This window comes from Hibiscus syriacus, unplaced genomic scaffold (assembly GCF_006381635.1).
Source record: "Hibiscus syriacus cultivar Baekdansim isolate YM2019G1 unplaced genomic scaffold, ASM638163v2 tig00111398_pilon, whole genome shotgun sequence".
Classification (NCBI taxonomy): domain Eukaryota; kingdom Viridiplantae; phylum Streptophyta; class Magnoliopsida; order Malvales; family Malvaceae; genus Hibiscus; species Hibiscus syriacus.
Genome location: NW_024063081.1, coordinates 881,548 through 895,315, shown reverse-complemented (window position 1 = coordinate 895,315; position 13,768 = coordinate 881,548). Strand labels below are relative to the sequence as shown.

Here is a 13,768-nt window from a genome sequence, read left to right as displayed (position 1 = left end):
GTGAAATACACAAATTATCCCTCGACTATAAGGTGATGCTTTATTGAGTCCTCCAATCATTTGAAATTATAAAATGGTCTTCCAACTATATAGTGTTGCTTTGTTGAGTCTCTCGTCTATTAAAAATTACAAAATGGTCACTCAACTATTTATATGTTTCAAACTCATCCTTTTTTGTTAAAAAATTAACGCAGATTGAGCTGAACGTTAATCTGTTAATTGTGATATAATAAAATCTGATTCCAGAATCTCAAACGACTATCATATCTCAATTATCATGTTAGTGTCTAGCTTAGAAGGCTGTCAATTTTATAACAAAAAATGACTTTGGAACATATAAATAGTCGGGTGATCATTTTGTAACTTTTAATAGTCGAGAGACTCAACAAAGTAACACTCTATAGTCTGAAGATTATTTTATAACTTGTAATAATCGAGAGACTTAATAAAATAATATCCTATAGTCGAAGAGCATTTGTATATTTTAGCCTATTTTATAGAGTAATCTAATTTAACTAATTAAATATTCATTATATGATTTGAATTGAAATTAGTTTGATCAACAAAATTTTAACAATATTAAGTGCCTTTTATAAATTCAAAATAAATTATTCTAATTTTAATTTTTTATCAGTACGAGATAATTATAAGATAATATTTATTTGAAATACTTTTAATTAATAAATAATAAATATAGATACATTCTATATATTATAAAACTCGAGATATCTAGAAAAAATAACAATTTTTTTAATTATTATATCGTTAAATGAGTTCATCTAATTTCAATTTTTAATTATTCAAACAATAAAATTGAAATATCTGATTTTTCAAATTAAAAGAATATTGAAATTCACAAATAAGCAAATAGCAGATTAAGTGGGCGCCCATACTGATCCGCGAAAGAAGCATTTCACTGATGCTGCTGGGCGGAAAAAACGAACAGTGCCCTGATAAGATAACCTTCTCCGACCTTTCTTCTTCTTCTTCTTCTCCACCAACCGCCTCCACACTACCCTCCGCCAAGTCTTCCTTTTTCTTTTTCCAGAATCTCCTTTCGGTATAGGCAGGTAAAACCCAGATTTTTCCTCCAATTCTTCCATTATCATTCAAAAGAAAACCGACCCATATCTCTCTCTTTTAGCTGCATTCGGATATGGGTCTAGTATTTTAGCATGTTATCCATCTTTAGGGTTTATTTCTTCAGGTCTTTTTTGTTGTTGTTGTGAATTTTGTACAGATGGGTACCCCTTTGCCTCGTGAATGGCTCGGCCTTCAACAATTCCCCGCTGCTACACAATCAAAATTGTTCAAGTTGTTGGGAGAATTGAAACAAGAGGTTTTTCATGGACCCTTTTTTATCCCTTTCATTTTACGTTGACTTAATAACATATTTACTAATGATTGTTTTTGTTGTTGCGAAAAATTGTAGAATGTCAACGCTTTGACCATCCTTGTTATGGGTAAAGGCGGTGTAGGAAAGTCTTCCACTATCAATTCTCTTATAGGAGAGCAGGTTGTTCGAGTCACTGCTTTCCAGGTAAGTATTGTCTTTTTTTTTTCATTTGGGTTCATGTGTGGATTCTTATGTGTTGTTTTAGATTTCTTAAGTTTCAGTCGTCATTTTGTTTTGGTTGTTTTGCAGGCAGAGGGGTTGAGACCCGTGATGGTTTCACGCTCCTGGGCAGGGTTTACATTGAATGTGATTGATACACCTGGACTCGTGGAGGCTGGATATGTCAATCATCAAGCTCTTGAGTTGATCAAAGGGTCAGTACTATAATTGAGCATTCATAGTTATCTTCTTATTTGTTAGTTGATGAATTAAACTAATTCAGTATTTCCCGTTAAATGCTAGTGATATTTTCTTGTTAGATTTACTCCTACTACATGGTATGGCTCATTTTGGTTTAGAGAAAAATCTTGTAAATATCATGCAGGTTTCTTTTGAATAAGACCATAGATGTTTTGCTTTATGTTGACCGACTGGATGCATATAGAGTGAACGACTTGGATAAGCAGATCATTAGGGCTATCACCAACAGTTTTGGCAAAGAAATTTGGCGCAAAAGTTTGCTTGTGCTCACTCATGCACAGCTTTGTCCACCAGATGGATTGAATTATGAATTTTTCTCCTCTAAAAGATCAGAAGGTGTGCTAAAGGCAATTCGTATTGGAGCTCGGATTAGGAAAAAGGATCTTGAGGTATGTAAGTTTATTTATGTAGGAGACATGTCCGATTGTCTGAACAATGATGTTGAACAGGTTAACGTGAAGAGATAAGCTTATTTGTTGTCATAAAAATTGCATAAAGTACTGACTAAAATGTTTTTCTCTTCTAATTTGTTAAAGTAGAGATTTGGATGATTCCACACACTGGAGGAACATTGGTTTTTGGTAGTTTAGAGAGATTAGAGGAGCTCTGAGCTGGTTATCTGCTCCTAGAACTTGTCTTTGATCTACTACGGATATTGTAATCCACAAACGACCAAAATTTCTCATTGAGATAGAAGCGATTAAGCTCTTTTGAACTCTGAACCTAGCAGTTTGTTCAGTTTCTGATTGTTGACATTTCCTTTAGAAATAAATTACTTACCAGTTACCACTAACCTTCTCCACTTCTTTAGCTCAAGCTGTCCTAATCTTCTTTCTCATGCAGCTCCCTAATCTTCTTCTCATGAAGAGATAAATTTATCTGTCATGTTAACATTGTTGCTACCGTGATGGCCATGCATGCTCCTTGTTGTTTGTCAGTTATAAGTTCTGAAAGTCAGGTTGTCATTGGTTCCTCAAATAGGGGAAATGGTACTTGTTAGTTAGGATACAAAGAGTAATACGTGTGAGTGGTTTCAATACCAGCCTTTAATGACAATTTACTCCCATTGCAGCAGTTTGGACTTTGGAATAGTTCGTTTCTGGTTGGTGGGCTATAATCATATAGATGTTAATGTAACCTGAAAGTCACACTTAAAACGAGGGTACTCCGTACTACAATATTTCATTTTAAACTAGGAAATGCTGCATAGGGAAATTCGTTCTTCAAACATTAGGGAAAGCTTCAAGAAAAGGGGAAAACCAATTTATAACCAGACTGCGTTATCTGAGAAGAATATTTTAGATTGTAAATTTATTTTAATTATTTACTATTTCTTTTCTGATGATATGCTTAGAGTGTTGCGTCTATGCTGTCAGATATTTCTATGGTTTTGATGGTTGTAGGATTCTGCCATTCCCGTTGTTCTGGTTGAAAACACTGGGAGATGCAATAAAAATGACAGAGACGAAAAGGTTTGATCTTTTCTTTTTCCGTCTTCTTGTCTCAATTGATTGCCCTTCATATTCACAAGTGCCTTGATCACTTATATTGTTTCAATGCAGATTCTTCCTAACGGTGAAGCTTGGATTCCAAATTTAGTAAAAGCCATCACAGGTGTTGCAACAAACAAGAGTCTAGCAATTGTAGTTAGCAAGAAGTTGGTTGATGGGTCTGACGCAAATGATAAAGGAAAATTGTGGATTCCTGTTTTTCTTGGGGTTCAGGTAAAGTTTCTGCAGCTCATAGATTTCTCTTTGGGCTTAGCTCGAAACATAAATAAATATTTCGTAACGCATGAGTTTCCTTTTTTGGTCTAGTGGTTTATTATCAAATGGATTCAAGGAGCAATAAAAAGGGATATTGCATCCGGCAATGGACCTTTATGAATGGGATATCTGGGCAACGCCAAGTTTCTATCGAGTTATAATGAAACTCAATTAGTGAAGATTAGTTTGTACGGTAAGAAAACTCAATTAGTTATAATAAAATTTATGGATGAATATTCCTTCAATGAATTAATTAATTTAGCTAAATAACAAAATACTTTACTTTCATGGTCCATGTACGATAAGAAAGTTCATCTGCCTACACATTTTCATTTTCACATTGGGTGCATATCTGAAACAAAAAATGGTTCACACAAACAAAAATCAAACGAGTGTATCACAGGTAATACGGAAAATAACCAAACACGCCTGATTTGTTTGCATCGTTGAGTGGGTGATAAATGTTTAACTAATATAATATTATAACTTTATTCTATTTTATTTTATTTTAAATAATCTAAGTTGATTACAAGGAAATAATTTTTTAGAATCTTTTTTAATCATGAACCATGCATATACACTCTGGTTGTTCCAACTCAAGAATTCTAGGGAGAACAATGCTCCCTTTAAGCACCCACTTGATAGGTTCAAAGAAAAAAGAGAGAATACTTTTAGGGGCAATTTGTAAATTAAATGTTACGTTAAGATAATGTCACGTATATAGTGTTATGTTTTGATTTAATTTTGGCTACTCATTATCAAAAAATTAATAGTAAGTCACCATAAGATAATGTTATGTATTCATTGAATAATTTTAAAAAATGCCATGTCAATAATTCTATGAATTTTTTAACAACAAATGACCAAAAACTATAATAACGTTAAGTATGAATTTGAAAAAAAATAATAGTTAAATGATCAAAATGGAATTAACGTGATAGCTGAGATACTAAATTTGTAATTTACCCTACATGTTTAGCACGCTATCACTTTTGTTCTATTTTGCTATGCAAACTATTATCTTTTTCAAAATGATGCTTAACATTTAATTTTAGTTTCATTTTGATCACTTATTAAAAAATTAACGAGGATATCAATGTGATCATCATGAGATAATCTTATATCATCATTAAAAAATAAAAATATCACGTTAATAGTTATGTTAATTTTTTAATGGTAAATGGTCAAAATGAAACTAAATGTAACTTTATGTATGATCTTGAAAACAATAGTTAGATGACTAAAATAAAAAATAAAGCGATAATTAGGGGTACTAAATGTGTAGTTTACGCAAAATAAAACGATCCTTGCTGAAGGACCTGAGCAAGGTATTTACGGAGAGAGCACTGGAACCCCGTTCTTTCTAATAAACCGAACAAAACACCACTCTCCTACCCTCTTCCCCTTCCCCTCGACTGCCATCAATCATTTCTCCATCAACTTCTATATAAAAAAAAGAAGAAAAAAAATCTTGGCCATATGAATCAAGACATTAGAGTTCATCCTCCATCAAACTCAGTCCACAACCCAAAGCTAAGGCCAACCCTTATATCTTACTTCAATAAACCCACCCTTCTCAAAATCTTCGTTTTCTGCTTCTTCCCTTTCATCATATCATCCTTTCTCCTAGCTTACTTCAACAACAATCTAAGTGGCAATAATTCTGAAATGGTATTGTGAAAATTTGGGATCTTTTTCTTCTTTCAGACTTTGGGTTTTGTTTCTCTTTCAATTTACTTTATTGTAACTTTTTTCCCCTTTTGTGTGTGAAAGATGTTGCCAGGATATCATAATGACTCTGATGTTGCTAATGTGGATTCAAGTGAAACTGTTTATGTTCCCTTTAAAGACACTGGTTATGTTTGTTCAACAATGGAAGAGCCTTGCGTTTCTTGTACCACATTCAACATCCTAGCTCCCATTTACAAGAGATTGGACCAGCAGGTGATTTCTTCTTTCTTTTCCCATTTAATTTCACTGCTTTCTCTCTTTGCCTCTCCCTCGCTATTATTGATGTCTTAATGTTTGTAAATTTTGCTCATTTCATTATCTTTTTGGTGATTGTGGAAAAGAATCAGAGTGTACGAGAGAGTGATTTTAGAGCATTTTGGTTGGCTAGAAATAAGAATATCCTAAATTGGTTGCTTTACGAAAGGTCGTCCATTATCTGTCTCCAGGTGGGTTTCATATACCCTTTTCTTCTACTGCCTCCTCTTATGACATAAGCCTTTATTTAATGACTATTTTGTTTTTCAATGATTAGGAATTTTGGGTTGGAAATGAAGAGTTAGCGCATATGTATGAAGAAAGGCTTGGTTCTGCTGGCTATGATACCTTCAAGCTTGCAAGAAGCAACAACCGAGGAGATGGTACACTCAATTAATTTATTTGTTTTCATACTGGAGGCCAATTTTAAGATTTTGTTTATAGATTAGATAGTTATGGATGTTCTTATGGGATGCTGTACCAAGTTCAAGTATATTAAGCTTAACTCAAGTCAAAATCAGTAGAGAATTTGATACCTTGACAGACAATTGTGTAATATTAGTTGTAGTTTGATGCAGCTGAGTGTTGTTTTGTTTGGAAGTTTGTTTTCTACTTGTTCACTTTCACTTTCCAAATCTTCCATTTTGATCGGCTCCTATAAAATAGGGTAAACAAAAGAATGAGCATTTCTCACCTATTAAGGCTGAACTAGTTCCATTATAGTCGCATATTTTCCTTTTTCTCTATGGTTTCAGTTGCCAGCTACATGGGAAAGGGATGATCATACCTCTTGGGCTGTTTACAGTCCTTATAATGTATGTAGATCATCCTGCCAGATTTAAATTCAATTACTTTAGTTCTTGATGTTTTGGTTGGTATGATTCAATTTGAATTTTTAGTGCTTTCTAGTCTCAGGCTTGAGAACTTTTATTAATGTTACTTCCACAGGTTTGTTGACTGCTATACACAAGGAATACTTCAAGGTTTTAAACCATGGGGAGTTGTTCTTCGATGACTTAGGTGATCGTGTTGCTCAACTGTTACATGTTCAATTGATTGTACCTTTCTCAAGAAATCAGAATGACAGTGTTGATCAAGAAATTATCATTGTGAACACCCACCTTTTATTTCCTCATGATTCTAGTTTATCGATTGTAAGACTGCACCAGGTAGATGTTATCGTCTTATGAAATATGTCTGTACCAGTCCACTTTCTTTTTCAGTTCTTTTTGATGTTAACAGAGTTGACTTATCTATAGCTTTGATATTCTTCTCATAGGTTTACCAAATACTACAATATCTGGAAACATATCAGAGAGAAAACAAACTCAGCCAGATTCCTGTAATACTCTGTGGGTAAGCATTATCTTTGGTTTTATCACTTACTGATCTCCCCAGTAAAAGGCATTTGTTTTATTTTCCGTGGTCTCATTTTCCCCCCTTTAATGCTATTGATTTTGCAGTGACTGGAATGGAAGCAAGCGTGGACATGTCTACAAGTTCCTCAGGTCCCAGGGATTTGTATCATCTTATGATATTGCACACAAATATACAGACAGCGATGCGGATGCTCATAGGGTTAGTATATTAGATTTCATATTTTATTGCAGAACCTCTTTATCAATATACCACTATGTTTTTTTGAATCCGCAATGCTTACTGATTAAATATGTCGGCTTTCATTGTTGTGTCTCTGGTATCCCACAGTGGGTTAGCCATCGAAATCATAGGGGAAACATCTGTGGTGTCGATTTCATATGGCTTTATAATCCCCATAAATCACGAAAACCTTTGAAAATAAGTTGGGCTGAAGCAGCTTTTGGTATAATAAAGGTAAGTTCTGCATTTTTCATTTTAACTGTTAGTTTATAGTTTACAAATTCTGGCTTCGTAACTCAAATTATTGCTTACTTACTGCAGTAGTCAAATTTAAACGCCATTAGACAATTACATCAGGGCTGGCATATCTTATACTTTGCTCAAATTCTGATAACCTCCTTATGCATTATAACTACTTTTAAAATCTGTGACTTGCGCTTTCGCTTATTGACGAAATTGTTAAGTGACTTGGGCTTTCACTTATTGACGAAATTGTTAAGTGACTGGGGCTTTCACTTATTGACGAAATTGTTAAATGACTGGTTCGGGAATCTGATAACCATCTCTCTGATTCTTAGCTTACACTTGTGTAACTTATGATGAGTAGGAGCATGATGGGAAATGTATGTGTTTTACCTTTTCTTTTGCAAATGAATTTCACCAATTACCATGGATCTGCATCTAAAATTTATTTCCCATCATCTTGGTGACAGTATCAACTTAAAAAGGTTTCGTTGTCTGAAAATGATGCCTTTACCTTTATAAGGGATGACAATAACAGCAACCACACAACATATTCAGCTTTCTGTGATGCACTTAGACAGGTACTTCTCATTCACCTCCTTAATATAGTACCCTGGTACATAATGTGAGTGGTAAAATTCTCACCTTTTCCGAACCATCTACAGGTGAATTTGACTGGTCTTTCTTACGGATTATGCTTCCAGGAGATGAAAGATCTCTGGGTCCAAGCAGACACCAATGGAAATGGTGTTCTAGACTATGAAGAATTTAAGGTGTGCTGCATCCCTAATTTATCACTTTGTTTCGAAGTTAGCATCGACACATATTGTCTCGTCACTGCAATTAGTTTTGGCAACATATCTGATGTAACCTTTTATCTCAAAAATAGTTTAAAGTAGATGTAATATTTAAGGGAACTTTTCTCCATAAAACCAAATTTCATTCTGTATGTTGAAGTCATCTTGTAGAAAAAAAGCATGTCCTTAACCCGTTGTTTATAGAAACGTTCAGTAATTGGTTGATATGTTTGCAGAGAATTTGGGATGCTACATGGTTGCAACAGATGGATGAAGAGTGCAGCTTAGCAGACTTGAATGAAGGCATTGCAGAAGAAGAAGCTATCGGTTTTGCTGTAAAGAAAGCAGTTCTCTTCCCCCGTGAAGTGGAGAAAGGGATATGGCCTGAAAACTACTCTCTTTCTGATCATGCCCGACTCACCGCGGTATTCTCACCAGTGAGATTACGGTGTTCGAAGCAAAACTTGTAGAGTAAATATGTCGATAGCACAGCAGAACACAAATGTTGTTACACATTAAAAAAAAAGCTTTAAAGTTTTGGAATTTCATTCCTGGAAAGCTTTTAACTTTTTTTACACCTGTTTAGCCACACATGGCGTACAAGCACCAAGAGAACAAAATAGAAATGTGTCAAGCAGATGTTTTTGCTCTTTTGTCAAAGAGATTTGATTTAGACAAGTGGGGAACACATCAAACAAGCAATTGAAAACCTTAAGAAGCTGAATGGACGGTGGCAATGTCAAAAAGGAGCAGTGAGGATAATGTTGGCCAAAACTTAGGGGACAAGTTCAGAACTGTGGAAGATCCCACATAAATATCATTGTAGATATCTAAACTCTACATTACAAAGTTGGTAAATCTAAATTGTGTACATTTTGGGGATCCAACTTAATATTTTTTTAGTAAATTATGTTTTTTATCACTCAATTTTGGGGATCCAACTTATTTATTTTTAATAAATTACGTTTTTTATCATTCAATTTTAATCTTATTTCTATTTTCATTCTTTAACTTTAATTTTTTTTTTATATTTGATAACTTAATTTTGGAAATTGAATTTTGTGTGTCTACTATTATTTATGTAGCAACATAATATTGGGATTTATTTTATTAATATTAATTTTTATGTTTTTTCTATTGAATTGGATTTTTCATTAAATTGGACTATTTGCTGGCTAATCACTTTGTTGCATGTCATTCTCATTTCTCATTCTAATGCTATCATGTCAAATCAATCATTAATCGAATACTTACTAATGCTTTAGTCATTACTTACCCTTTTACTTGAACCTTTGGCACATGCACCTTTCATACCATACCTAATTTCCCAAGAACCACTATTGAGGCCACACCCATGAACGATGGAAAGTACGATAGTCGGAATCTAGATTGATTTTGGTAAAGGGATAGAAAAAGGGACGAAGAAATGTAAGAGAACTTAAAATGAAGAAAAAAAAGATAAGAAAATAATTTTTTTACAAGGATCCAAAACGTCATTTGGATGTAAATTTGACTTTTTGTAGAGATCTAATCGTTTTGGTGTTAAGTGACCAAAAAAATAATTTTTAAAAGTTGAATGATCATATTAAGAAATTTAAAGTTGAGTGACCAAAGCAGGAATAAGACAAAGTTGATTGATGAAAATCGTAGTTAACCCTATTGTTTCCCAAAACTTCTTGAGGAAGGAGTTATTGTTTATTAAAGGTTTTTCCCCCTTCCGACTAAGATTTTCATGGGATCACCTTCCTTGATCCTTCTTATTGAGATGGACGGGAATTAGTGTTATTTTTTTAATTTCTTGGAATCGTCTTCTTGTTGAATTACCCGTATTGTTTCTTCTCAATTATCTGATGAGATGAACTACTGTAGCTGCAACGAAATCGTTGGATACAGGTTCCACCCAACTGATAAAGAACTCATCGATCATTACCTATGGAATAAGGCACTCGATCGTGATTCTGCTGTCCAAGCTATTGGTGAAGTCATCGGCGACCTCAGCGACTGGGAGCCTGGAGAATTACCCGGTAAGTTTCAACTTAGTCCATCGTCTTCTTTTTTTTCCAGATTCTGCTCACTTTATTGAGTTTGGGCTTTGTTTTACAGGGTTTTCAGCAAGAAGATCTAACGATCGAACTTGGTATCTATTTTCTCGAAGAAACCATTGTAAACGAGTCAAGAGGACAACCAAGCTTGGATACTGGAAATTAACGGGTAAACATAGGAGTATAAAGGCTAAAGTTGGAATTGGTACCAAGAAGACTTTGGTTTTCTATGAGGGTCGTGTTCCTCAAGGAAAATGGACACCTTGGGTCATCCATGAATACACTTTGCCTGATACTCTGCCTAACCAGGTTTATTTTTGTGTATCTAATTCTGAATCCTTGTAGTCGTTTCAAATTTCTCTTTTGGTTATAGGATGTTTATGGGTTAGCATCTAAAAGATCTATCTTTGTTTATACTCAGTTCATTTATAGGATTGAATACTCTTGAAGTTTTTACCTCTAGAGAATTCGATTTTGAAGAATTGTTGTTGTTTTTCCAAACTGGATAATATAATTTCTTGAAATTCATAGTCGAACCCAATTTGTTGCATTGTTTCTCTTTGTACCATGAATTGCGTGCTTTGGTCTAATCTTAATTTTGAAAGTTGATTATGTTGCGAGTTATTTACACTAAGTAACTGTTGTGTCCTCTTTGTACAGAAGGGGTATTTTCTCTGTAAATTGAAGAAAAAAGATGATGCAAAGACTTGCATTTCAAGTGCTGAAGAAGGTCAGCCAAGTAATGCTGCGGAAGACAAACCTTTTGATGTAAGACATGCACCTTCTTATGTAGCTTTTCAACATACATTTGATTAGTATGGAAATGGTGTAAGTTCGATGAACTAATTGCTTCCTTTTTGTAAATCAGAATCCATCGGTTATCGATGTTGACGAGTTGCTGGCACAGATAAATGACTCCATTGAGGTTGAACATGACAATGGTTCTGTGCAGAAATCACAGATGAATGGCGAGCATGTGCCGGTGTCTTTATGTAATGCTACTTACATAGGTGACGATTTTGATGGGGTTCACAATCAATCTAGCACCAATGAACAAAATGATGAGATATATGTAATATCCTCTTCATTGCAAACCCGTGTGTACGAGGAGACTATGATTTCTCATGATGATTTCTCATTCTTTTGCGGCTGTGATGAGAATGATCATGAGATTCAACATCAATCTAGCACCAACAAACAACCTAGCACCGCTGAACAAGACGATGAGATTCAACGTCAACAATCTGGCATTGATGAACAAGTTGATGAGATTCAACATCAACAATCTGGCATTGATGAACAAGATGATGAGATTCAACATCAACCTGGCATTGATGAACGATATGATGAGTTCTTTAATTCTGTTTTAGTCGATGATGATGAACTTTTTTGTTTGTGTGAGAACGATGACTTTATCCTTGGCTGAAACATATCCCTTTTAGAGTTATCTAGCAAACAAATATAGCATATATGATGGCAGATAAAATGATGTCATAGAAACTAAGTCTCAAGCACAAGTTCATAGGATTGTGTCCTCGGAGTACAAAAGTTGTAATAATATAGAGATGCAATATGTATATATTTGTAATTTTGTCATGCGTATGTGTATCCATAAATTATAAATTAAGATATATGATTTTGATTTTTGTCTTATTTGCTGGTGGTTTGAATCGTACATTATACATCATACGAATTATTGTCACTAAAACTTTAGGTTCATATATAAATCAGACAGCATACATATACCAGAAACTTGGAACATGTGTGCCAGAAACTTGGAACGTTGATTTTAAAGAATCTCATTTCTTGTAAAACGTTGGATCTGATAATATCAACGATCAAAGATGTCAGCAATAGTCCGACCAATGAGGTTGACGTGATTTGTTGTATATATTTCTTAGTAATGTAGTGTTGCAATTATATACAACCATTGTTATCTAACATTTTAGATTCTAAGTTTCGAAACTCACCCAGGACCTGAGGGATAAAAATAAATCTTTTAACCACTAAAATCGTTTATTTCACTAAAATCGTTTATTTCATGTGAGATTCACTTTTAATTTTCACTAATCACAAGTAACAATGATCTTGTAGTTGTTATCATATGGATTCAGAAATAAAAGGTAATTTCGCTCTCTTTCTTTCTCTAACAAAAGAAGGTTTTCTTTTTCATTTCTCACCAGACCTAGAAGACCCCTTCTCTCTTCCATTCCGAAGCATTCATATATGCTCTCAAAATATCTCAGCATTGGTGTTACAATACTATAGTCAACGGTTCTCTTCCTACACTAAAAGGGGTGAATTGTCGATCACTATGAACCATCATCTCTCGTATTGTATATGAATATTGGTGTGTTAAGCGTGAACACACTTTCGATTTTCAAATTATTCTTGACAGCTAATCCATTCAACAATCTCCAAGATTCATAATAAATCATATAAGTTATTCTAAAATCTGATATATATATATATATATATATATATATATATATATATATATATATATATTCTCCGCCATGAATTATATCGTTCTTATTTTTTAGGTGTTTAGATCCTTACTTAAATCAAGATAGAAATCTCATCAGAATTAGTATTGTTCGTTATTACACGATCCACTGACTCCATTATTATTTCCTACTTGTCTCCTTGTATTTTTATTACTTTATTAAAGATGAAAAGAAAAGGCGTGTGCATGCAATTTGGTGGAAGTGTTGGTGCATCTCAAGATGCATTATGCGGACTCATGTGTCACGGGCCGAAGAAAAGGCGTGTGCATGCAATTTGGTGGAAGTGTTGGTGCATCTCAAGATGCATCATGCGGACCCATGTGTCATGGGGCCGAATCAAGGTTCAAGACCCATGCAAACATAGGTGCCGGATGGGTTTTGAACACCACATTGAAACCAAAAAAATCCCTTCAAAGTCGAATTGTATCCAATTCATCAAGTAAATATAAACCTTGTCGGATTATAATTCAAGAATAAAAGATAGAGTTTGAGTTGTATTAGGACTTGACATTGTGGACAAGTTTTTCAATCTTAATAGATGGAGTAAATGAAGTTTAAAGATAGACTTTGAGTTGTATTAGGACTTGACATTGTGGACAAGATTTTCAATCTTAATCCATGGAGTAAATGAAGTTTATGTTTGATTAGGATACCATTAATTGTGAAGGGACCTAAGTATAAATAGAGGTTCTCCCCACTTTAGTTGTCACCATCAAGTTAAAGAGGGGGGGGGGGAAACACGAATATTTGACTTAACTCTTTTCGCCTTCTCATCTTGAACCTTCTCTTATTATGCTTTCACTCATTCAATATGTTATACCCTTCTAAGCTAACTAAGTGCATTTAAGCATTATTCATCCAGACTGAAGGCTAACTTAGGCATAGAACTCAAGTTCATGTGTCTAAGGCAACACAATTTGCTAGTTTCAACTATAGCCCAGTGACAAGTGGTATCATAGTCAAGATTGTAAGTAAATCTGTTTTACAAAGCCACACCAAGAACGTGAGGTTG

At 34.2% G+C, this 13,768-nt stretch overlaps 3 protein-coding genes across 3 annotated transcripts; all 3 read left to right on the top strand.

Annotated features, from left to right (window-relative positions):
* Positions 1–882: 882 nt before the first annotated feature.
* Positions 883–3,798, top strand: LOC120161349 (translocase of chloroplast 33, chloroplastic-like). Its single transcript, XM_039171621.1, has 8 exons — positions 883–1,070; positions 1,241–1,339; positions 1,433–1,540; positions 1,646–1,770; positions 1,941–2,205; positions 3,220–3,288; positions 3,379–3,540; positions 3,634–3,798. The coding sequence occupies exons 2-8, from the start codon at positions 1,241–1,243 to the stop codon at positions 3,700–3,702; spliced, it is 897 nt and encodes a 298-aa protein (XP_039027552.1). The 5' UTR covers positions 883–1,070; the 3' UTR covers positions 3,703–3,798.
* A 1,149-nt stretch (positions 3,799–4,947) lies between these two features.
* On the top strand, positions 4,948–8,724 carry LOC120161347 (uncharacterized calcium-binding protein At1g02270-like). The gene is made up of 11 exons (XM_039171618.1): positions 4,948–5,253; positions 5,356–5,526; positions 5,655–5,759; positions 5,846–5,951; positions 6,517–6,737; positions 6,848–6,924; positions 7,032–7,146; positions 7,276–7,401; positions 7,881–7,991; positions 8,076–8,183; positions 8,444–8,724. The coding sequence occupies exons 1-11, from the start codon at positions 5,062–5,064 to the stop codon at positions 8,675–8,677; spliced, it is 1,566 nt and encodes a 521-aa protein (XP_039027549.1). The 5' UTR covers positions 4,948–5,061; the 3' UTR covers positions 8,678–8,724.
* Positions 8,725–9,940: 1,216 nt separating this feature from the next.
* LOC120161348 (protein NTM1-like 9) lies at positions 9,941–11,809 on the top strand. The gene is made up of 4 exons (XM_039171620.1): positions 9,941–10,231; positions 10,311–10,558; positions 10,910–11,017; positions 11,118–11,809. Exons 1-4 carry the CDS (start codon positions 10,063–10,065, stop codon positions 11,673–11,675), a joined length of 1,083 nt encoding a protein of 360 aa, XP_039027551.1. The 5' UTR covers positions 9,941–10,062; the 3' UTR covers positions 11,676–11,809.
* The last annotated feature ends 1,959 nt before the right edge of the window (positions 11,810–13,768 follow it).